This window comes from Medicago sativa, chromosome 5, assembly GCF_051527215.1.
Source record: "Medicago sativa cultivar Bolivia chromosome 5, Bolivia_mono, whole genome shotgun sequence".
Classification (NCBI taxonomy): domain Eukaryota; kingdom Viridiplantae; phylum Streptophyta; class Magnoliopsida; order Fabales; family Fabaceae; genus Medicago; species Medicago sativa.
This window is the reverse complement of record NC_140753.1, coordinates 22,951,900-22,975,368: the sequence shown is the minus strand read 5'-3', so window position 1 is coordinate 22,975,368 and position 23,469 is coordinate 22,951,900. Positions and strand designations below refer to the sequence as shown.

Here is a 23,469-nt window from a genome sequence, read left to right as displayed (position 1 = left end):
GCATTAATTTTTCACCCTTGCTTGTTCACCCCCACATTTTCCAGTTTAAACAATTCCGCTTTGTATTTGTTTTCTTCCGTATAAACGTTTTTGAATTCAACAAATTGATGTAACACTCATGTTTAGTTTCCGGTAACAAATTGCTTCCATAAAAACTATTTTTTGAACACTTTAAACCTTTCTGAATTCAACAAATTGTTTCCCAGTAACAAATTGCTTCCCTAAAAAATAAAAAATAAAAATCATGTCAAAAAGAAAATACAGAAAATTCAATCGCACAAGTTCTTTCAGCAAAAACACCTGGAATGCTTTGCATTCATTTTCCGGATTCAATAGAGCGGAGAATCAAGCAGTGGTAAAGGATTGCGTAAGTTATAATTTTCTATAATTGAGCAGTTCTAATTTTCCAAAATCTAGAAATCTAGAACGATGCAGAGGAAATCCTCAATCAATGATTCACGGAACAAAATCAATCGATTATGATAAAAGAAAAACAAAATCGAAAGGTTTAATGGCAGAAACGATTTCCGGCAATGTATTTGTTTTGTCTGAGAACTTGTGAAAGTGACTAGCTTTTTCTTATATAAAAGGATAATTTAGGTAGTTTGGATCAAATGTTGGGGTCAAAGAATAAATGTAGGGGTGTGGGGTAAAACTTCCCAAACTCTAACGCCTCGTTGTGTGCGGGCTTTGAAGCGGATTTTTACCCTTTGTGATCATGACAAAGATGGGCTTTGAAGCGGATTATTAAATGTCCCTTTTGTATTTTACTTGATTATTATGAAAATTATTAGTAATGTTAATTTTAAGAGTAAATTACACTCTCTTCCCCTCAAAGATGCTTGAATTACACTCATCTCCCCTCTTATGTTAAAATATACACTCCCCTCCCATGATTAGATGTCCCTTTTGTATTTTACTCATCTCCCCTCTTATGTTAAAATATACACTCCCCTCCCATGATTAGATGTCCCTTCTGTATTTTACTTGATTATTAAGAAAATTATTAGTAGTGTTAATTTTAAGAGCAAATTATACTCCCCTCCCCTCAAAGATGTTTGAATTACACTTCTCTCCACTCTTATGTTAAAATATACACTCCACTCTCTTGAAAAGTAAAACTTATACTCCCCTCCCTTATAAAATGCTTGAATTACAACTCCCTCCCTTAATTATTAAATATGCACTACACTTTAATCTATTTTGACATAAATAAAAAATAAATATTTTTATGATAAATATTAATTTTGAACCACCATTTAAGAAAAATTAATTAATTTCTTTATAATTTAAATGTCAATGATAATCAAATTTTAATATTTTTGCTATTAATTTTTAAATTTAGAGTATAAAATTAACTTTTAAATAACCATGCTTTATTGTCTTTAGTAATTTTTCACATATTTTAATTTTATTTTGTGTAGTTTCATATTTTATAATAGGGTTTAAAACCACATTTTAATTTATTTTTTTTACAAGAAAAAACTTATTGCATTTCATTCTGAATAATAGGAGAGATACAAGATGGAATCCTAATATAAATATGGAAACTAGCATGACGCAAAATCACTCTAGCAAAGCTATGAGCGACTTCGTTGGCTTGTCTCCGAATAAACCTAACATCAGAGGTTACTAAATCAGAAGCTAATAGGCGTCTACAGCCATTGATTACTGCGCAAAATCCAGAGACGCCACTTTTACTACCATAAAGACTATCTACCACAGTTTTCGAATCAAGCTCAAAGTCCACAATACCCAGCTGCAGATCATGAACCCAGTACATAGCTAATAATAAACCTAAAGCCTCACCCAAATCCACATCAAGGAGCGGAGTCATCCATTCAACCTTGGCTAACACATAACGACCTTCATCATCTCGAATACACACACCAATGCCAACCCGATTCTGAGCTTGAAAAAAGGCAGCATCAACATTACATTTAAATCTGCCGAAACTTGGTTTAATCCACTTCAAGTCATTCGGGGTAGCGGGATGCTGAGGGATAGGATGACGAATAGTCTGAGCATTCCTCCAACTAGTAAGAAAAGATCCTGCACGAGCACAAATAGTTTGAGTTGTTTCAGTAAAATTGTTCAAAACCTAATTGTTTCGATGCTTCCATATACTCCAGATGGTCACACTGAAAACTTGCTTTTGCTGCTGGTCCAGGTGTTGTAAGATGGCAAACACATTGGTTGGAAAACTTGCATCAATATCAAAAACAGCCATCAAATCATGCTTTTCTTACACATAAAGAATAAATGGGTGCTTTCCTCACCAAAATCATCACATAATGCACACCTATCAGTACACTGAACTCCTTTTGATTGCAATCGGACTCTTGTGGGCAAACAATTACGACAAGCTCTCCATAGGAAATTCTTGACCTTCGGGGGGCAATTTTAAACTCCAAATACAAGTCCAGTTACCCGGCACACGGTGTTGTACAACTGTCACGTCATGATTCAGAATATCCTTGTAAGCACTTTTAACTGAATAAGCGTCATCCCTCTCGAACTTCCAAATAGACACATCATAAGTTACCGAAGGAAATAACTGAGTATTAAAAATATTTCTGGCAGTAGCATTGTCAAAAAAATCAATTAGATCAATATTCCATTGTTTATGGGGTGTAACCAGCAAGTCAGAAACAGTGGTAGATGGCCACTCCAAATGTTGATGAGTAGACGGTAAAATTCGTGCAGCATTATTGAGCCATGAGTGATCCCAAACTGGAATGTTCTCTCATGTGCCTATACTCCAATGAAAACCACGATGAATCACGTCTTTGGCACTCCATATGTTACGCCAAACATAACTAGGATTATGACCTATGCTAGCTCCAGATCACTTCAAGGAAAATAATTAGCTTTGAGTAAACGAGTGATTAGAGACTCTGGAGAAGAAACAAACTTCCAAGCCTGCTTGCCAACCATGGCCATATTGAAAGCCTTAAGACCCTTAAAACTCATACCTCCAAACACCTTAGGAACTGAAAGGCGATCCCAAGATAGCCAGTGCATTCCTCGGGAATTCACTGAATTATGTCCTCACCAGAAGGAGTTTAACATTTTCTCTATAATAAGAGATCCCGGAAGAAGGAAAACACTCATCACATAAGAAGGGATAGATTGCAAAACAGACTTAATAAGAACCTCCCTTCCAGCCTACGAGAGACAACGACTACTCCAAGAGCTGATTTTTTTCCATATATAATCCTTAATAAATTTAAAAGTTGCATGCTTGCTATGTCCAATCATAGATGGTAGCTAATGAGTCAATAATGAGTCATTAATTAGTGTCTTTTATTTAATATTTAAGTTTATTTTAATTAAATTTAATATGTTTTTATTTCCTTCTAGAACTATTTTACTTCAATTGCAAGTTATTGTATTTCAGGAACGAATATCCAAAAGATTTAGTCTTGGAGCAAAAGAAAGGAGAATTGGAGCTTATTCATGCAAAAAATATGAAGATCTCATGCAGAAATATATTGTGCAAGGATTCATGCCAAAAATATGAAGATATCATACAAAAATATATTGTGCAAAGAATATGAAGATCTTGTACAAAAATATAAGATGTGGCGCGACCCATATTGTCCTTTTGCTGCTTTTGCTTCTTCAACAAGCTGACCTATTTTAGTATTCTTGACCTAGAGCCCATGGTTTCTTGTGCAGCACTTTAGGGATTTAATTCTTGGGGCTCAAGTCAATGTTAGACTATAAATAGAGCAGTCGTCTAGTTTGTAAAATGATCTTTTGTTCTTGGAATTCAATAGTGACAATTGTCTTTCTTAATAAAAGTTATTTCCTTTATTTTATTTATGTTCTTCTTCTTCTCTTATATGTCTACGATGAACATAAGTGAGTAAACTCTTCTTGTCTTGGGATTGTTGGATAAGTCTAATGACATAATCCTAATCAAACCAAGCCTTGAACCCTAATTTTATATAAATCTACATTCTAATCTAATTTCACCGTGTTTATAATGAATTAACAAATACCAAACACATAAAGCGAACGCGGAGGGTTAGTAATTGTTAATTCGTCATCACAAATATCAATTCATAAAGCAAACGCTGAGCTTTGATATTAGAACAAGTGAAATTAGACAAGGATTGCGAAACATGAGAATAGTCTAGCAAAAACACATAAAGTTTAGTTCTTCAAGGATTTTAATAGCAATCAACCATGAGAATAGACGTGATTGCTAGAGGAACACACTCAATGACTTCGAGAGAATCTTTGATACGCTTAAGAGAAACTTGTCTTTAGAAAGTAGGTCCAATATAAAGTTTAGGTTTAGGGTTTGTTTGTGAAGGGTTTGTCATCAAGATGAACCAATAATCCCAAGGCACTTTTTATTATTACTTTCTTCCGTTAAAAAAATTAACCTTTTCAACTGAAATCTGATTCTAATCATCAATTAAAACTAATCAAATTAAACAACTCTATGTTGGAACGATACTCTCTTTTTACTACTTCGATGGAACCATGCACTTGCGATTTTACTCATCAGTAGCCCAAGATATTTACCTGTTCCCAACACTTGACGAACACCGAGAGTAGTAGCAATGTGATTCTTCGGATCATCTGGAGTATTGCGACTACAAAATAATTCTAACTTCTGGAGATTAATGGCCTGCCCCAAAGCTTCTTCATAAGTAGCCAAAATATTTTTCATACAAACAACCTCACGTTCACAAGCTCTAAAGAAAAGAAAACAATTGTCTGCAAAGAGAAGGAGAGAAATAACTGGTGCATCTGTGCATATCATAGTACCTCTAATATCATTACGACGTTCAGCTTCACGAATAAGAGAGGAAAGACCTTCAGCACAAATGATGAACAAATAAGGTGAAAGGGGATCACCCTGACGAAGGTCGCGCCCTGGTACAATAGGACCCACTGATGCTTCATTAACCAAGATTGAGTAATCAACCGTCTCAACACAAAGCATAATCCAGCTAACCCATCGAGATGAGAAACCCATTTGAATCATGATATCTCATAGATAATCCCAATCTAGTCTATCATAAGCTTTACTAATGTCCAACTTAAGTGCAACATCCCCACTCTTTCCTTTAGCCTTGGCCTTCATATAGTGTACAATTTTAATAGTTACCATGGCATTGTCTAAAATGGATCGACCTGGACAAAAGTTGGCTGATTAATAGAAATGCACTTATCGAGCACCTATTTGAGTCTATTAGCAAGCACCTTGGCTACAATTTTATACACATCATTACAAAAGAGCAATATGTCGCCAATCTTTCATGGAAGTTTGTGAATCACCTTTTGGAATAAGTGTAATATTAGTATAATTGACATGTGGTGGGAAAGCACCACTTTTTAGCCAATGACAACCTGCCTGATAAACTTCATGACCACAAGTATCCCAAAATGTTGATAGAAACCTGGGTTAAAACCATTCGGCCCTGGACATTTATCCGCTTGCATGGAAAAAGCTTCCTGTTTGAACTCCTCTAGGGTGAAGGCCACAAGTAACATATCATTATCATCCCCAGTGATTGAAGTTGGAACCAAATTATTGACACTAGCACGCGAACTCGGTGTTTTTTGAAAGAGATGCATAAGAAAATCACGTGCAATATGCTTCATACTATCTTCAGACCGACATTCAAAACCATTCTCATCTTCAAGATGCACAATTTTATTTTACTTTCTTCTAGTGCTGGTTGCCGCATGGAAAAACTTCGTATTAAGGTCCCCCTCACAGTACCAGAATGTATTAGCACGTGGTTTCCAAAAAAATGTCATCTTTGATTAATAATTTATCCAACCTATGCTGTAACATGTTGAAATAACTCACATTTGAGGCATCTACATGCGAACGGTCAACTTCAAGCTTACGTTGAGTCTTGCGGATCTCTTGTCGAATGTTTTGATTAGCATTCATGCTCCATTTAGATAGGTCCACAACACATTGTTTAAGTTTATTTACAAGAGGACGAGTACCATAACCTTGCCATCTTTGCGAAACAAAAGGTCAAAATTCGGGTTCAATAGTCCACGCATTCTCATAGCGAAAACGATGTAGGCCACAACTAGGAGCAGGCTGCGGAGCACAATCTAGCCAAAGTGGGTAGTGATCAGAGGAAGTGGTAGTAAGACATTCAAGCTTTGCATTCTGAAATTTGTCGAACCATCTATCATTGACCATAACTCTATCCAATTTCTCCTCCACAACCCGATCGGTTCCGAGGCTTTTGAACCAAGTGAAAGCATAACCATCCATATGAATATCAGCAATTCCAGCATCCAAGACAGCTTGCCGGTAACCTTGAATAAGCCATGTTTGAAGACAGCTTGCCAAAAACCTTGAATAAGCCATGGTTGATGATCTGTCCTTCCGTTATTTTCTTCTGTTGATAGAATATCATTAAAATCACCAATAATACACCAAGGAAGTTGAGAAAGATTGGATAATTGCCGAAGTAAATTTCAAGACTCTCCTCTCCTTCCTCATTCTGGCATGCCATAGAAACCAGTTAGCCTCCATCTTCCTCTCAAAGAGTCATTAACCTCCATATCAATATGATTTTGGGAGAAATTCATGATAGTACAATTAAAATTCTTATTCCATAGACAAGCCAAACCACCTCCCCTACCAATACAGTCCATGGAAAAACAGTAATCAAAAGTCAACAAATATTTCAATTCTTCAATGTTATTAGACGTTGTCATTGTTTCAGACAGGAGTATTGCATTTGGTTTATAAGTCCGGACTAGGTACTTTAAATTAGGAATTGTACTCGGGCTACCTAAACCCCGGCAGTTCCAACTGATAACACTCATTGTTAGACACTAAGTTGTTTCTGGTGTTGCACTTGAACTAATGTAAACAAGGCTGGAAGGACATAGAAAAACGGCAAAACACTTTTCAAACATACAGTAAAACAAAACCATACCACCGTACCCCAAGGATGGAATCAATGAATAATCGCAAAGGACGGTTACAATACGGCGGTGAGACAACTATGGAAACACACCAACGAAAAGATTGACAGTACCGAATCAACTTAGCACGACGAAAAGAGTAACGGCGATAGGTGAATCGGAAAATCACAAGTTGCGGCGATTATGTTGCGATTAGACCAGAACCCGACCAAGAAAACAGAGGACGGACCACACAGGCTTAACCTTGGACATATACTAAAGGAATCAATGAAACAAAAAAGCAGAGGACACCAGAGAACTCTCGCCTTCACCTATCTATCAATCAAAACAGAAGAAGAGAATATCAGACAAACACAAACAAACACAAACGATCCAGACTGAAGAAAAATTCAACAGAGATAATCCAAAATCATAGATACTTAATAATTATGGCATATTATAAAATAGGGTTAATAGTGCTTTACCCCACAAAGGAGGCGGCGGAAAACCCTAGGAGAGAAAATTGTAATCGTATATGGGACTCTCACCAATCGTAATCGTAATAGTGATCTCGTTTAGGAGAGAAAATCGCAATCGCTTTTATGATCTCATAGATGCAGTGAAGAAGAAAATCGCAATCGCTGTTATTTAGTGAAGAAGAAAATCGCAATCGTAATCGCAAAAACCGCTTAGATAATCAGTTAAAACCACTTGTTAATGAAATTATGAATAAAAAATAGGAAAAACATATGTATTCAATTTTTTTATTATATTAAAGTAGATCCGCAATACTATTTTTTTGAATTGTGTTAGATTATTATTTTTTTTACTAGATTATTAGAAATAAAAAAATATATTAGGGGAGTAAAGTGTATATTTAAACATAAGAGGGTAGGGGAATGCAATTCAAACTTCTCTTGGGAGAGGGAGGGGAGTGAAAAGCTTTCTAATATCTTTTGAATAAGAGGGAGGGGAGTGTATATTTTAATGGTATAGTGTGTTTCGTTTACTATAATAACCTTAGTAATTATGTAGTTAATGAAATAGTTAGATGATTTAATTGAAATAAATAAGGATATATTAGTGGAAAAGAGTAATAAATGTTGCATTGATATTATATAAAGGAAAAATAATTTGAGACAAAAAGTGATAAAGTGGACACCAAATTTGAGACAAAGGAGTATATTAGATTAAAATTAAGAGATCAACTTTTATACATTTTGGTTAAGTAAAAAAATGTAAAAGATTCACAATATCCACAAATTGCAACCAATTATATATGCAGCTATAATAGTCGTTATTATCAAATTAAGACATTTTGATTGATTGGTAGTGCAAAAAATCTTTACATTGTATAAGAATTAAATTCTAAAACTAATTAAAAATACATGTTAGTCTGCAGATAAAATAAATATTTACGTAAAAGTATATGTTCAGATATTGTTTAAGAAACGGTAAAAGAATTTTATTTTTCGGCTTGTTACACCCATCAATCTCAAAATATTTAAGAATAATACCCAAAATATCCTTAGCATAAACTTAGTTTGAGTAGACATGTATTGAATTTACGCAATAATCAAGTTTGTATTAACATTGTTGAATTGAATTTGCATAAAGGTACTTCAACCGAGATGGAGTAATATTTAGAGCACATGAGCTTAGTACATGTAAACGAACTTGAACTAAGTTTGCGTAAGATCTACTTTGAATCTACATGTGCTACATGAACCTGAGTTTGGGGAAAACTTAGTTTGGGGTTATCTTATGCCAGGTCAATATGTATGGAGCGCAGAAGGGAAAAACAGTGGTGTAGAGGAAAACAGGAATTTGAAAAACAGTCTTTTTCAAACTAGCCCATGATCCAGCAATGCAACCAACTAAAAGTGCACCAGCTAGTATAGTGATACCATCGTTTATCACACCATCTGCATTAATACACAAACCATCATTTAATGTAAAGATGATACAATTCAAGATTAAAAAAAATAAATATATATATATATATATATATATATATATATATATATATATATATATATATATATATATATATATATATATATATATAATAAGTAACTTACATGTCGAAATCTTTTTTTTAACTGCTTTATGGAGGGACAAAGCAGCACTATAACCAGGTTCAATCTGCAAGGACAAAGGTCACCACAAAAAATCAGAGATATAAAAAATCAGAGATAAAAGCTCCTTCGAAAGAATATTAATTGACAAACATGCTAAATTGAGTCCATGCCAGTCCTACTTATAGTGTCTAATTATATCAAGCATCAACCAATTGAGTAGCTAGATTTATCAATACCACACTGCAACTGCTAGATTAATCAGCAAGAAAACATGTTCAAGTCATGGAGCTAGAAAAACAAGATCAAAGCTGTACTCAAATTGGAATTTCAAGCAACTCAGGTAAGTAAACAAAGACAAGTTTTTTTTTTTTTAAGAATTTTACATGGTTGTTTTATAACGTTTTAAACAAACCTATGTGTAGATTCTGCAGGCAGTGTTTGATTTTTTTTTTTTTCTTCCTGAATCTACTTTTGAGTTTTGATTAGGTTCCAAAGATAAAAAAGTCTGCAATGATTAGGAAACCAACAGTGAAACAAGAGAAAACAATCATATGAGATGGGACTTGTTTATGAGAGAATCCAATTTTTGAATCAATTAAACTTGTTAGGGATTCAAAATCAGGAAATCTACGTGAGAAAATCTACCATTTCACTGTTTCAACTCTAAGAACTTGTAGCTGAAACCGTAAGATGCTGAGACACAAGAGAACGGGACTAATTCATCATCCCATCTAGATCAGTGGAGTAACTTTCAAACTTGATGGTGGAGAACATCACCAACAGAAACTGATGGAAAATTCCACCGGGATCCAAGAAAAAGACAAAAACACAAGAAAATGAAATTCAAGCAAAACTTGGCAGAACACAACAACGAATCAATGTATATCTCTGCGGGAGTTCCCACAGGACCAAAAATAGGTGCGGAAGATTTCTCACAAGGAAGCTCTACCATGGCGGTGGTGGTGCACAAGATTGTCTTCTATGAATGATGCTTCCACTGACAGAATTTTGTTTTAAAAACACTCCTAATTTTGTTTTAAACTCACCATACTTTGGATTGTTACTCTTGTTTGACAGGTTACCACACAACTACTACTTGTCAGTGAAAAAAATTCCAGAAGAATCCCCTATGAGTTATCTCCAAACATTTCCTACATTCCTACAATCTATATGGACATTAATAACATTTTCAACAGTTAAATTGCATATTGTGCAGGTTTCATATGCAGTCATTCCTTTCTAGTCGAATTAGTCAATGCCCCTCCGAATTTTCCACAGAAGAAGCTTAATTCTCTCTAAATTAATATTTCTAACTACTATCTATAAGTTAGAAAGACATACCTCTAAACACTGGTTCACAAGCTGCTGACTCTGAGCATACTCCCCAAGGTTATAATGACCAGCGGAAATATGATAAAGCCTTTGATGTTCTCTTAGGATGATTCTATTGTTTCCTATACAACCTTCCAATCATAATTAAGGATGTACGAGGTTAGTCATGTATACAAAATTCAGAATACTTAAACATCGATAATAATTTAGAGTTATATAGTAATTATACTTTTAAGCATATTGATTTCACATCGAACTTTCTCTGGTTTCTTGGAGTCAATATGTAACCGAGACAATTTTTCTATGATCATGGCCCTCTTCTGATCATTAGCATCTTTAATTTGGCTTTCTAGTAGCTACAAAACAACAATGCAAACATAAATAAGTTTAAAAGAAGTGAAAGCAAAAAGTAAATGAATTAATTGAAAACAATCTGTACGCTCAAGCGGCCAAGTGAATTCTAATCTGAAGTAGAATCATCATGAACCCTTTAGCACTAGCAATACATTCTTTGTATCTTAATCCAATAAGTTAAACATTAAAAAAAATTAAAACATTTACTTTGTGATTAAGCAGGCTCTTAAATTCTTCTAAAACTTGCACCCATTATTCTATTCAGTATTCACAAGGTAGTATTGCACAATCTATACTACACTCGGAAATTTCACATAAAAATACAGTCCCAAACACAATCAAGATAAAGAGTAGGAACTCAATGTATAAAAATCAAATTCAGTAACTCAAAGCATTAGCAAGAAGAAATAAGAGATTGTTCTAATTGCAAAAGAAAGATAAATAGACAAACGTATAGAGTCTCATCATCATAATCAACAAAAATAGGGGAAAAATAATAGAGATAAACATACTTATTTTTAGCAAGCTTAACATGCCGGACTACACAACAAAAAAGGACAGACGATTAGTGTGCTAATTCCTATGCGCGAAAGAAGTCAGAGTGCAAGCTTAACATGCCAGACTACACAACGAAAAAGGACAGGTTGCTGATTCCTATGCGTGAAAGAAGTTAGAGTGGGACTTACAGTGATGTCGTCATCCTCGGACGAAAAAAGACCTCGGCGGGTGAAGAAATGTCCAGTAGATTGGAAAAATGCTATATACAGATAACAAAGCAAACAACAGTAAAAAAATGATTAAAAAACTATTGCATCGGTCTAATGGTTAGACCACCATGGCAGCAGCGGAGAAAGAGGAGGATGAGAATCAGAAACGGTTACCGAGAAAGGGTGGTGCAGGAGATTTACGACGCAAATGTTCCTGAAATAAGGAGAGAAAAAGAAACATAATCAAATGATAAAATCATAATACACCATATGGCATGGCCACAATCCTACTGCTTGACCACAAGAAATCAATAAAATACAATAAAGAAATTGTCCAGTATAATGGGGCAGCACATTACTTAACAGTTGTCAATCCTAATCCCAGTGTCTGAAAAAGCAAACTGGTCTTTGATTAATAAGGATGAGGTTTGAAATATTAAAATCAAGCCAGGTCGTACCAGCATCAGACATTTTTATTTATTGTTATATAAACATACATAAATAATTGATGTACATTACCAGCAACTGAATTTATTTTTACATCTCATATTTATAAACATAAAAATACACAATGAAGTGGTGTGTAATACTCTTGGTACTGTCGGAATTAAAACACAGTTCAGACTATAATGAATATTATTCAAAAAAAGGGCAACCCGGTGCACTGAATCTCCCGCATACGCAGGGTCCGGGAAGGGGTTCCACCATTTGTTATAACATCTTATACATATAGGATAGAGATAATATATTTGTGCAGAAAAGCATACAGTAATAGTAGAAAAATAAGTATAACGTATGAATTGAAATCACCTTTAAACTCTTATTGTCAGGATAAGATATACCATAAACTTTTTGTAAACTTTCTCTATCTTTGTCCCCCCTCCAGTATGCTGTAGAAGCCTGGAATTGCAAAACCAGTGTGTTTCAATTTTTAAGAGTTTTGTATAAATAAAAAATGGTTTCGTAAGACAGATCAAACACATACCTTTAAACATGCAATTGCTTTGACAAAAGATGTATTAGGAATATGTGGTCCTCCACACAAATCAACGAGGGATCCACATCTGTACACTGTTATAGTCTTGTCAGCGGGCAAGTCTTTGATAATTTCAACCTGATAACAAGGGCAATAGTAGCAAATCGTCATATCATTAATTATAGGTGAACGAAAATAGGAAACATATTTCAAATCAATATGACTACGTCGTACAAAAGATAAGAAAACTAATGTTAGAAACAAGAGTGTCAGTGTACTTGCCTTAAACTTATTATCAGAAAATATCTCAAGTGCCTGACCGTGTGTCACTTCAATGCGCTCAAAGGGTTGTTTTTCCTGCAAATAGAACCTTTATCATCCATCCATCACATTTATTTACTAACATAAAAATGTTTTATTTATAGTAAGAATGAACATTACATCCATGAAATCTGAGTTCATAATTTTGAACACGGTAGTAAGAGTGAAAATTAACATCAATGAAATCTGATTCATAATTTTGAACACACAAGTTAGGAGATGAAAAAAATGGAAATAACGACTGGATCAAAATTTCTAAATTAAAGGGGGATATTGAAACATCTTGCATTGTGTTTGGCGAAACTTCAAACAAAGGAAATCATTTAATTTGCTTTCGAAATCAACTTAAACAATTGGAGTCATTATAAAAATGAGATCTGGATTGATTTAGATTAGAGAAATAAAGCTTACATATGGAATTGATTTGATTTGATTTTGTTTCGATCAATTAAAATATTTGGTAAGGTTGGAATAGTCTATATATCTAAATAATTAAATTTAAAATAAAATAAAATAAGTGACCACCAAATCCTACCAAACTTTGCACGAGTTGTCAAATAAAAGCAATGAAAAGAATCGGTCCTTAAAATAATAATACAAGATTGTTGGTGAATACAGATCAAGATTAAGAAATCAAATCATTTCCTGTTTTTTAACCTTACTAACCCATGATTTGACTAACAAATCAAATCAAAAACCCATTTTGCAAAATTCACAACACATTGTTGGTGAACACAGATCAAGATTAAGAAATATATCCAAAGACACTGAAATTTGAAAGACAATTTGATACTTCATTCCACAATTGATCAGCTATGAAATTTCTGCCATAATAACATATAAAGGACAAAATAACATATAAAGGAAGAAAAATTAAATATGTGTCGTTAATCACCGTAACCAGAAACAGCCCAATAGCAAAGCACCAGATATAACAGCTACAAGGACTAAACAAATGTTTTAAAAATAGAACAATTTAACTGTTTGAACCATGATGCGGAGGTCTAAATGATTCAATCTCCGGTACTGATTTTAGAACATTAGACTAAACACTAACTAAAAATGAAAAATATAAAACATACAATACAGGATAAGGACTAGAAATAATACCACAACAGCTTTCAACGCTCCAGCTTCAATTTGTTTAAAGTGATCCTTATTCAAACCCAAGTCACCATAAAACGCATCATAATAGAATCCCTTAACAACAACAGCAACATCAGTTTCTCATTCAAAAATCTTCTCATAGTAAACATCAACAAAACCAGTAAAAAACTGCATGTACAATAATACAAGGAACATGCCTCTCCTCTAGTAGTGCAAGATCCAATGCAAAGTTTGCATCCATACTCCGTCTCAAGAGACTACACACAAAAAAACATCATCATCATTATTAACATCAATATTGGTGCTTGTTTGGTATCACAATCAATTCATCAGAATCACCATGATTTTGCAGAACCTACACTTTGGCACGGTGTGGCAAGACACAATTTTGATCTTATAGCTAATAAGCTCGTATGACTAAAAACGACCCGTTTGGTAGCCGTTATTTTTGCACGAGCTTAGTGTTTTTTTATAAGCAAATTCATTAGCTTATAGCTTATCATTTTGTGTCTCAATTTTACATTGTCATCTCAATTGAAAATCGTATGACTATAAAAGACCCGTTTGGTAACCGTTATTTTCACACATGATTATAGCATTTTTTTATAAGTTAATTCACGTAGCTTATAGCTTTCTGTCTCAATTTTACACTGACATCTCAGTTGAAAAAATTAATATTATTAAACATCATCGTTTTATGTCATTTCAAATTTATAAGGTAGTTCAACCTCTAATTTTACCAAACACTACAAATCCAATCAACTATTTTATCCTTTAGCAACTATCTTATCATCTATCCGCTATTTTGTTTTTCCCCGAACAGAGACTTTTAAGCTTTGAAAAATCATATTCCTGACAAACAAACCCACCATCACGGAAAAAACCACCAAATTAGTCCCTAACTTTGTAGGTCACTCTCAAATAGGTCCTGACTTTATGAATATTTCAATAAGGACCCCGACTCTTTTAAATTTTAGTCCTCAAAGGATAAGTTAAGAGACTAAATTGATAGTAAGTGGTTTAATAATAGGGACCAATTTGAGAGTTTAATAGACTTTAAGGACTTTTTGAAATATTCATAAAGACAGAACCTATTTGAGAGCGACCATCAAAGGACTGATTTGATGGCTTACTCCCACCATGACACTAAACGTACACTCAAATATATCATTAATCCTAATTCATAATTGAATTGAAATTAAAACAATCATAATCTACGTCAACATCATCAGTATCAATCAATATCAATCAATAATCCAAATTAAATTGAAATTAAATCAGTTAGAACGCGAATATTGAATGAACCTGTCCAAGAATATGAGCACTAGAATGCCAAAAAGTATCTCTCCCTTCATCATCGTCAAATGTAAAGAACTTTAGCGCTGAATCATCTTCAAGAGGACGATTCATATCCCAAAGAACACCATTAACCTTAGCAATAAGAGCATTATTCGCCAAATTCTCTGAAATATCACGCGCAATATCAAACGGAGTCGTCTGCCATTTCCTCCCTTCCGTCACGTTTCCGTAGGGAAGTGTAACCTTAATCGGATCGGGAGAGAGAGAAAGACGGCGAGTCTGTTGCTCTGCTTGAAGATCCTTGAAAATTTGGATGCGCTTTGGGATTGTCTCGGCTAAGTATGCTTCGTCTTTGGGGTGAGCGACCGCCATAGCGGCTGAGGAGAAGGAGGAGGAAAAGAAACGGTAACAGTTACCAATGAGTTAGATTGGGTTCGGGTTTGGTCCCTTTGGGTTTTTAGTGTAAACTACGGTGATCTAAAGGGATGTATTTAATTAGGATTTCAAACGCTGAAAAGTGCTTAGGTATTCAATAACTTTCACATTACTCAAAAAAAAAAAAAAAATTAAGACTTTCACTTTTCTTTCCTTTTTTTAGGGAGACTTCACTTAAATAAATAAGTTTTGTGGTATTCGATCAATATTTTTTGTGATTTAAAAAAAAATCATGTGGTATTTAATCAATATTTTTTATAACTTAAAAAAAAAAATTATAGTATTTAAAAACATTCTATTTTGTGGGATTTTTTCGTGAATTTTTAGCATAAAAAAGACTTTCTATAGATTGTTATTTCTTTTAAGATTTCACCCCTTCTCTCTCCATCTCTCTCCCTCCTCCCCTTCCTCTCTTTCCTATCTTCTTAAAAAAAAAAAAATCATTGGAGTGATAGTTTGTTGATTCTGCTGAGCATCCTCGATTTGGGTTGTGATTACCATTGGAATTTTATCTTGATTTTCCTCTACTTAGCAAGATGCGCGTTCTGTTCCTGGAGTTGGTTGACGATGTTCGAAGAAAGCGATGAAGTGATTCCCCTCCTTCTTGCGCTAGTGTTCCCCTCCTATGGTGTATAGTGGGTCGAGGTATATTCAATCAACGTAAAGTGTATAAGGGGTTTTCTAATGTGACAAAGCTACTATAGTTCACTAATGAAATTACAATGAGGTTATAAAGATATTATAGAGGTCTTGGTGGAATATTCAGTGCAAGTGGTGAAAAATGAGCAACATGTAGCCACCTTTATACATGAGAGCTCATTTGTAACTGTCCCTGTGGCCTGTCATAAACTTACTTTCTACGTCTAAGTTTGGCCTACCACAAGATGGAGCAATTTTAATCAAACTTATAAAGGTCGTAGTTATAAACCACAATGTTCTTCTCTCTTTTCCATCTCAAGCTATCATTACTATCATCTTAAAGTCACTACAGTAGAAACTCTTTAATTTAATATTCGGTAAATTAATAAACTCTCTAAAATAATAAATTTGTCCGGTCCCGACTTGGGCTAATGTAAAAAATTGAAAAACTCGATAAAATAATAAGATAATAATTTTTCGGGAGATCCCTTTATAACTTTCGGTCCCAAGAAAATCATAAATTAATAATTCATAGAAACTGAAAAAAATATATTAAGAATACATTGAACACATTTGTTCCTCTTGTTTACATTTACTGTACTTCAAAAGTCATTATTGATTTCCAATGCATATGAACACAGTAGTTACTAATTTACTTTGAGTCACAAGGTTCGTTGCAACGTAATTCTAAGAGGCATAGACTAATTTGCCTTTTTGTTTGGTATGTACAGTATCATTACTTAAAAACTCTTTAAATTAATAATTATTAATTTATCGATAAATTAATAACTCTCTAAATTAATAAATTTCTCCGGTCCTGACATTATTAATTTATAGAGTTTTAACTGTATATAGCGTATAAACACTATCTCTGAATCATTATCAACAATGATAATGGTTAAGTGATGTAGACAAACTGGCAGCAAGGATCGAAGACGAAGTGTCGTGCAAGAAAGGTTCACTCGGAATGGTTCATACGGGTTTGTTATTTCTTTTAGTATTTAAACAGAACTTATGCAGCCTAAGAGACGTCTTTTCTCTCAATAGATTTTGTGCTTGCGCCTGTTTGTTTATCTTAGGTTTAACATTTGCTAACTCTTGCTTTTGTTCTACGTCGTTGAGTCATAACCAAAACGATGTTTAATTCATAGACGAATTAAAAACCGTTACTTTAACCCCTTAGACAATTTTCCCTAAATCAGGCGAACGTGTGACATAGTCCCGCGTTTTTCTCAAAGTTCATTTATATGCATAAAAAGTCTTGGGTTGTGTTTGGAAACACAAATAAGCTAGCTTATAGCTTGTTGGACTATCTTATAAGCTCGTTTTGATAGAATGAGATGTGTTGGGTAAAAAGCTTTTCTCACTAGCTTATAGCGTTTTTTAAGAAGCTAATCGAAGTAGCTTTCGAACTTATAGCTTATAGCTTTTGATACTTTATTCCAATTTTAACCTTTTCTTTATTTTATTATAATAAAAAAAACTACCCACAATCTTATTAAACTAACCCATGTTTACCATGTTGTTCACTTTTTAAAATTTTCTTTTACTTTGTTTTCTTTATTTTTAAATTTTCTTGTTCACTTTTTATTTTTTATATATAAAATTTACAATAAATAGTGAAGCAAGTTTGGTTAAATAAAATTCATAAAAATAAAAAAATTTGTTAAATAAAAAAAGTCGATTGAATTCATAAATACATTTATCATTTTGGAGATGAAAATAATTTAATATATATTCAAATATTTAAAAATAAATGGGTTAAGTAATAAAAATTATATATATGATATTTTTTTATGAAGTAATTATATATATGATAGTAAAAAAAATAAACAAGCATGTTCTTTTATGTCATTTTATATTTATAGTCATTTCAACATCTAACTTTACCAAACATTCTTAATTTTAATAAGCTAACTTTTCAGTTATAAGCTATCAGCTATTTGCTATAAGCTAGCTTTTCAGCTATTAGCTAGTTTATCAGCTATCAGTTAGCTTATAACTTGTTTTTACCAGACACACCCCTGGTCTTTTTGTTAAATCAGCTTTTCCATTGCATAAGTGAAGAAGGGGCAATTCGGTCAAAGATGGAGTTGCAGGTAAGATGTTCTTAAAAATCAGTTTTCTTCTCTCTTTTTCCCACACTCCACCGAACCCAAATTACTCCCCCACCTCTAGAGTTCCAATTTTCTCCAATCCCTTCAAAGATGGAGTTGCATGTAAGATGTTCTTGAAGATTAGAAGGCTTATTGGAAGAGAATTAAGAGAACATAGACTCAAGTTGAGCTAGTAGAAGAAAGAGGGTTGAAACCCAAGAAGCAATGAAGTCTCAATCATCTTCATCAATTCTTTTGTTTTCACCAAAGAAATAAGGTGGGTTTCCTAAATTAAGCTTGAATTTGATTAGATAGAGCTGAATTCGTTGTTTAATAGTAATGGGTTTGTGACAGTGCATGATGAGGAAATTATGTTAATGCACTGTGCAAAGTCCATTTTCTATTTCTTTTGTAATCACCATGAAACTGAAGGGTTAGGTTGACTAGAAGGAAAAGAAAGACAATTTAGAAATTGTATTTCCAAATATATGATTAATTGGACGTTATACGATACCACGTTAAAATGTTCTCATATAGTATCAAAATTAGATCAAGATACTCTTTGTACAAGTTTACGCCCACAAACCTCACGAGTAATAATCCTAATATTTAAACAGAAAACTATGAAATTCAACGTTCTTTCAATTGTCTACTGAAAAACGAAACTACTGTAGCACAAGAGATTGTAAAGATTTTGGAAAGAAAATTAGTTTAAAGATGAAGGAAAACTAACAGTTGGATTCCGTTTTTAAGGAGGTATAATCCTGGGTGCATGTCAAATTATCCTTTGATTAATTTTCTTCTATATAATCAATCACCAGAACTCATTTGAATTTTTTTAAAAGCCATATGTGTGTGTGTGTGTGTGACATGCAATATATTTAGGGTTAATTATGTTTTTGGTCCCTACAAAATTGCGACCTTATAAGTTTAGTCCTTACTTAATTTTAATAGCATTTTTAATCCCTACAAAAAATTTCTGCACTCAATATTAGTCCTTACTCAATCCAAATTTGTTTAATTTATGCTTAAACTCTTAAGTTTTTCAACAATTTTTTACAGGCGTGTTAAGAACGTTATTAAAAGGTCCTCCGAAAAAAATATCGCAAAAATTTGATTTCTACGTCCATATTTTTGTTACTTATATCTTAAACTTTTGTCGTTTTAAAAAATTCATATTTAATTTATTTCATGTTAAAAAATTATAGATTTTAGTAAATGAACCTTTCATAGTGTTCTAAACTTGTATAAAAAGAATCGTTAAAAAATTTAAGAGTTTAAGGATAATTAAACAAAATTTATTTTAGCAGGGACTAAAATTATAAGTAAATTTTTTTTGTAGGGATTAAAAATGCTATTAAAATTAAGTAAGGACTAAACTTACAAGGTCGCAATTTTGTAGGGACCAAAAACATAATTAACCCATATATTTATGACGGCAACAATAAATAAACCATAACACAAACCCAATTTAAATATGCAATAATTGAACGTAAAATATTAGAGAGGAATTGGAGGGACTAGGGAGAAACTGATGAGGCACATGTAGGTAAGTGTTACCCCAAGTTAAGACAGTGAATGTGATTCAACAAAGGACACATAATGGTTATGAGCTCTGGCAGAATTATTGATCAGATTATTATATTTTTCATGTAGGAGTATGACTGATATATGAAATGTGGGGTGCAAAAAATGATATGTCTCCATATTAATCATAAGTGTAGGTACGGAGTTTTGGAGAATTTGAGAAACACTATAATAGCAACAAACTAACCTTTACATCAATTGACTCAGACCTGCGTCATGATTGATCAACCGTAGAAGCAATGTAGACAGCTACTAGGATGTGTGTCCCTCGTCAGCAACAGTTCCATGCAAATTGAGCTGAGATGATAAGCAAACGAGAAGGAACTTTAGTGCGTGCTTCCGATAGAAAGCATCCATGCCGCAATTTCTGTGCATTACAGCCTCTACCGCCAGATTTATGCACCGCCAAGAATGGGGGGTCAGGCTAAAATGTCAAAATTAGGCAAAGCCCGTGCTCAGGGTTCTCTTTAGTCTTTGCACACAAGTGCCAGAGAATCTTTGAGGAATCACTTGTTTTGGCCACCCAACTTTCCAAGAAGCTGAAATGCTTTAGCACCCCAATGATAGGGAGCTGGTCTTAAGTGAGACCACAAGGCAATAATCGCCTCAGACATGACATTGGCCATACTAGGCTCTGGGAAGTCGGGATTTAAACTATCGACCAAAGCCTCTCGTGTTCATAAACCAAGACGTACCAGTCCATCACTTCCCTTAAGGCATAATACCAGAGGCTTCATAAGACGAGACAGTTATGGTAACAAAGAGCTCAAACAGGCAAGGAAAGGTCATGCATAGGTCTAATAGAAGATCTCTCATACCCTCCACTGCAGAAAATCATACCATATAGATACACTATCCCATTCATTTAGAGTTCTTGGCCTCCATGTCTCAAGGATATCCTTCAGATCAGCATAAAAGTTTCCATGCACGCCAACTGCTGAATTCCCAGAGTTTATTTCCCTTGGAACTGTCTATTAGGACCCTAGCTGACTCTTGAACTTCGACTAATTGTTGCAATTGCTGCAGATGGGGAACCTTGGAATGAACAGGCCATTTCTGGCAGCTGCCATCATTGTTCCAGAGCAAGATCCCTTTACCCACCCTGAACTCAGCATCCCCTACGCCATTTATATTGTTTTCATGAAGAGCAAAGTATGCTTAAATCAAATGTAGTTTAGGAGTTTCTTCAGCTTGATCTTTAGGAATAACATGCGCATTATCAGGCAATTTCCATTAACTATCAAGCAGAATTTCATTCTTCTCAAAACTCTTGCCAAAGTCTGTTAGTGCATCCCATTGACTAAGTTGACTGGCACAGTATAGCCATATCTCTTCCCATAAGCTGACACATTATCAATGTAACATGATAACCTAGGCAAAAAAATTTAAAATATAATAGAAAGGGTCATGCTAACATGTTAAGAAAACACTAAACATAAGTAGGTGTACCTTGAGTTTGCTAATACTGTTAAGAAACTGAGTATGCTTAACCACAAGGGTATCAAATGTTAGGGGAGCATCCTCAACTCCTCCAGATGCATCATTAACCTTGTGCTGCATTCCAGATGTTTCAAGAAGAGAGCTTGACACATAGTTTTATGATCAACTAATATTGCCAAGAGAAGATGATCAAGGCCTTCTTTGAGCCAGAGGACATCGCTCAAAGCTCCCCAGTCTCAAGCTTGGATAACGAATTGAGGCCTGGTGAAAAGAGTTTTTCCAAGAGATTCATTCTAATTTCAGGATCTCTAGCTCATAAGCCAACCATAAACGTCCATCCTTTCTACCTTCTGGAAAACCTCTCGAGGCAAGGATAAAAGGGTATTTGAATACCAATAAAAAATCATCAATCACAATATAATCCAGACGCTTTACTTATTTGAATCAGTTAGTTTCAAAAATCCCAAAATTAAATTATATGAAGCATAAATATAGGGGTAGCGTGTATTATGTATTATTAACACAGTTAGTTTCAAAAAGTATATGAAGCATAAATCTAAGGGTAGAGTGATATTACAAAATTAAATTAAATAAATCTGATAAAAACTAAGGGAAGTGCAGTCTTTCTTTCAAGAAAACTTTGACATAGTTGTTAAATTAAATAAAATGAGTTTAAGCTTTAGTATTCCAATCTAGTGCTATTAAATTATACATCAAATGATGAGAAAAATTACATTGCTCCCATTGCAAACATATGCCTCTGGAATAGAACTTGCAAACCCTGAAACAATTCATAAATTTGAATAATTAACCCTGAAACAATTCATAAATTTGAATAATTAAATAAGTTACAGAAGACAAAGAACAAGAATAGAGAAAGAATGTTCAATTACTAAAATTACAAGTAAATCAATTATACAATTTGTCAAAAAATATGTACATCAATTATACCCCTTCAAAAAAGTACCTCAATCAATTATACAAATAAAAGCTTTTGTGCAGATCTAGAATGAATAGGTTTCTAAGAGGAGGAAAGAAAAACAAGAGGTTAGATATTTTCTGAACACACAGATCTATAACTGAAAACGAGGTTCTCTTATCTCTCTCTCTCCACAGACACGTTGTGACTTGACTTGTATCTATAAACAACAAAAGTAGTCACGAGGTACATGTTATTCTGACACAAATCACAAGTACAATCTACTTTTATGTTAAACAAATTATTATCACAAGTAATGAATCCAGAAAGAATGCTCACAATAAAATATTTAATTAATTATCAATCTTTGCCTAAAAAAAAATTAATTATCTTATTTATTTTTTGACATGTAATTATTTAATTTTCTATTACAAAAATTTAATATTTTAAAAATATTTATCGAGACGAATCCAACAACATTTATCTTTGTATATGTGTAGAATAATATGGTTAAAATATGTTAGGTCAATATTGCACAAATAGATCATCTATTGTGGGACGGAGGGAGTATTATTTATATATATATCAAAATTAACAATACAAGTACTTTGTACCTAAAAAACTATCAATATACAGTTATTTCGCTTAAAATATTTATATTTTTGTGACAATTTTCTTTCGGGTTTTGCTAATCAGTGTTCTAAGGGGATGTCAAAAATAGAAAATTTTCATTAAAAACATCAACTTTTTAACTTTCATAAAGTTAAACATTCCACTTTTCACCGATTTCCAATACATAATTTCTATATTAATCTTCTTAACTAATGCCCTAAGTCCCTTTTTTTTCACATAGTCGTATTATGTTTTTAATTTCTTTGTCTATTATTTTAGTTTTCATGTAAATACTTTTTTTTTTTTAATTTATGATTGTCCCAAAATTGTCACTCTTACCGTTATCCTCCGCTATTTACCCAGTTTTTTGTCCATTCGTTTATATTGTTTTTTACTTAATTTTTTTTCTTTTGTCAGAGATTGTTAATGTGATTTCTCTGCCTCACTTGAAACCATTAGCATGTGTGTATTTTCTTCACTTAAAAAATAACATGTATGTACATTACAAATTTGGTAGGATCTGCTGAAGGATATTCTGGACATGTTGATGAAAAATTAAGAGAGGCTAGGATGAACCACCCAAAGGGGATTGATGGCCGAGGAAATATCTATGTTGCAGATATTATGAATATGGCAATTAGGAAAATTAGTGATTCAGGTT

At 33.5% G+C, this 23,469-nt stretch overlaps 2 protein-coding genes across 5 annotated transcripts; both read right to left on the bottom strand.

The window, feature by feature from the left end:
- Positions 1–6,013: 6,013 nt before the first annotated feature.
- LOC146921096 (uncharacterized) lies at positions 6,014–6,358 on the bottom strand. Its single transcript, XM_085711242.1, has one exon. The coding sequence runs from the start codon at positions 6,356–6,358 to the stop codon at positions 6,014–6,016; it is 345 nt and encodes a 114-aa protein (XP_085567368.1).
- Positions 6,359–8,467: 2,109 nt separating this feature from the next.
- On the bottom strand, positions 8,468–22,420 carry LOC146921095 (threonine--tRNA ligase, mitochondrial 1-like). 4 transcript variants are annotated; one of them, XM_085714514.1, is made up of 16 exons: positions 22,229–22,420; positions 22,012–22,058; positions 21,287–21,627; positions 20,025–21,208; positions 15,087–15,457; positions 13,979–14,038; positions 13,785–13,874; positions 12,636–12,710; positions 12,363–12,491; positions 12,188–12,277; positions 11,552–11,591; positions 11,357–11,427; positions 10,546–10,672; positions 10,326–10,447; positions 8,985–9,048; positions 8,468–8,828 (listed from the first exon to the last, which is right to left on the bottom strand). In XM_085714514.1, exons 5-16 carry the CDS (start codon positions 15,450–15,452, stop codon positions 8,650–8,652), a joined length of 1,413 nt encoding a protein of 470 aa, XP_085570640.1. In that variant the 5' UTR covers positions 15,453–15,457; positions 20,025–21,208; positions 21,287–21,627; positions 22,012–22,058; positions 22,229–22,420; the 3' UTR covers positions 8,468–8,649. The 4 variants fall into 4 exon arrangements, with proteins under 4 accessions (XP_085570640.1, XP_085570641.1, XP_085570639.1 ...); XM_085714515.1 differs by having other exon boundaries at positions 21,990–22,058; positions 22,245–22,420; XM_085714513.1 differs by having other exon boundaries at positions 22,245–22,420.
- Between the last annotated feature and the right edge of the window lie 1,049 nt (positions 22,421–23,469).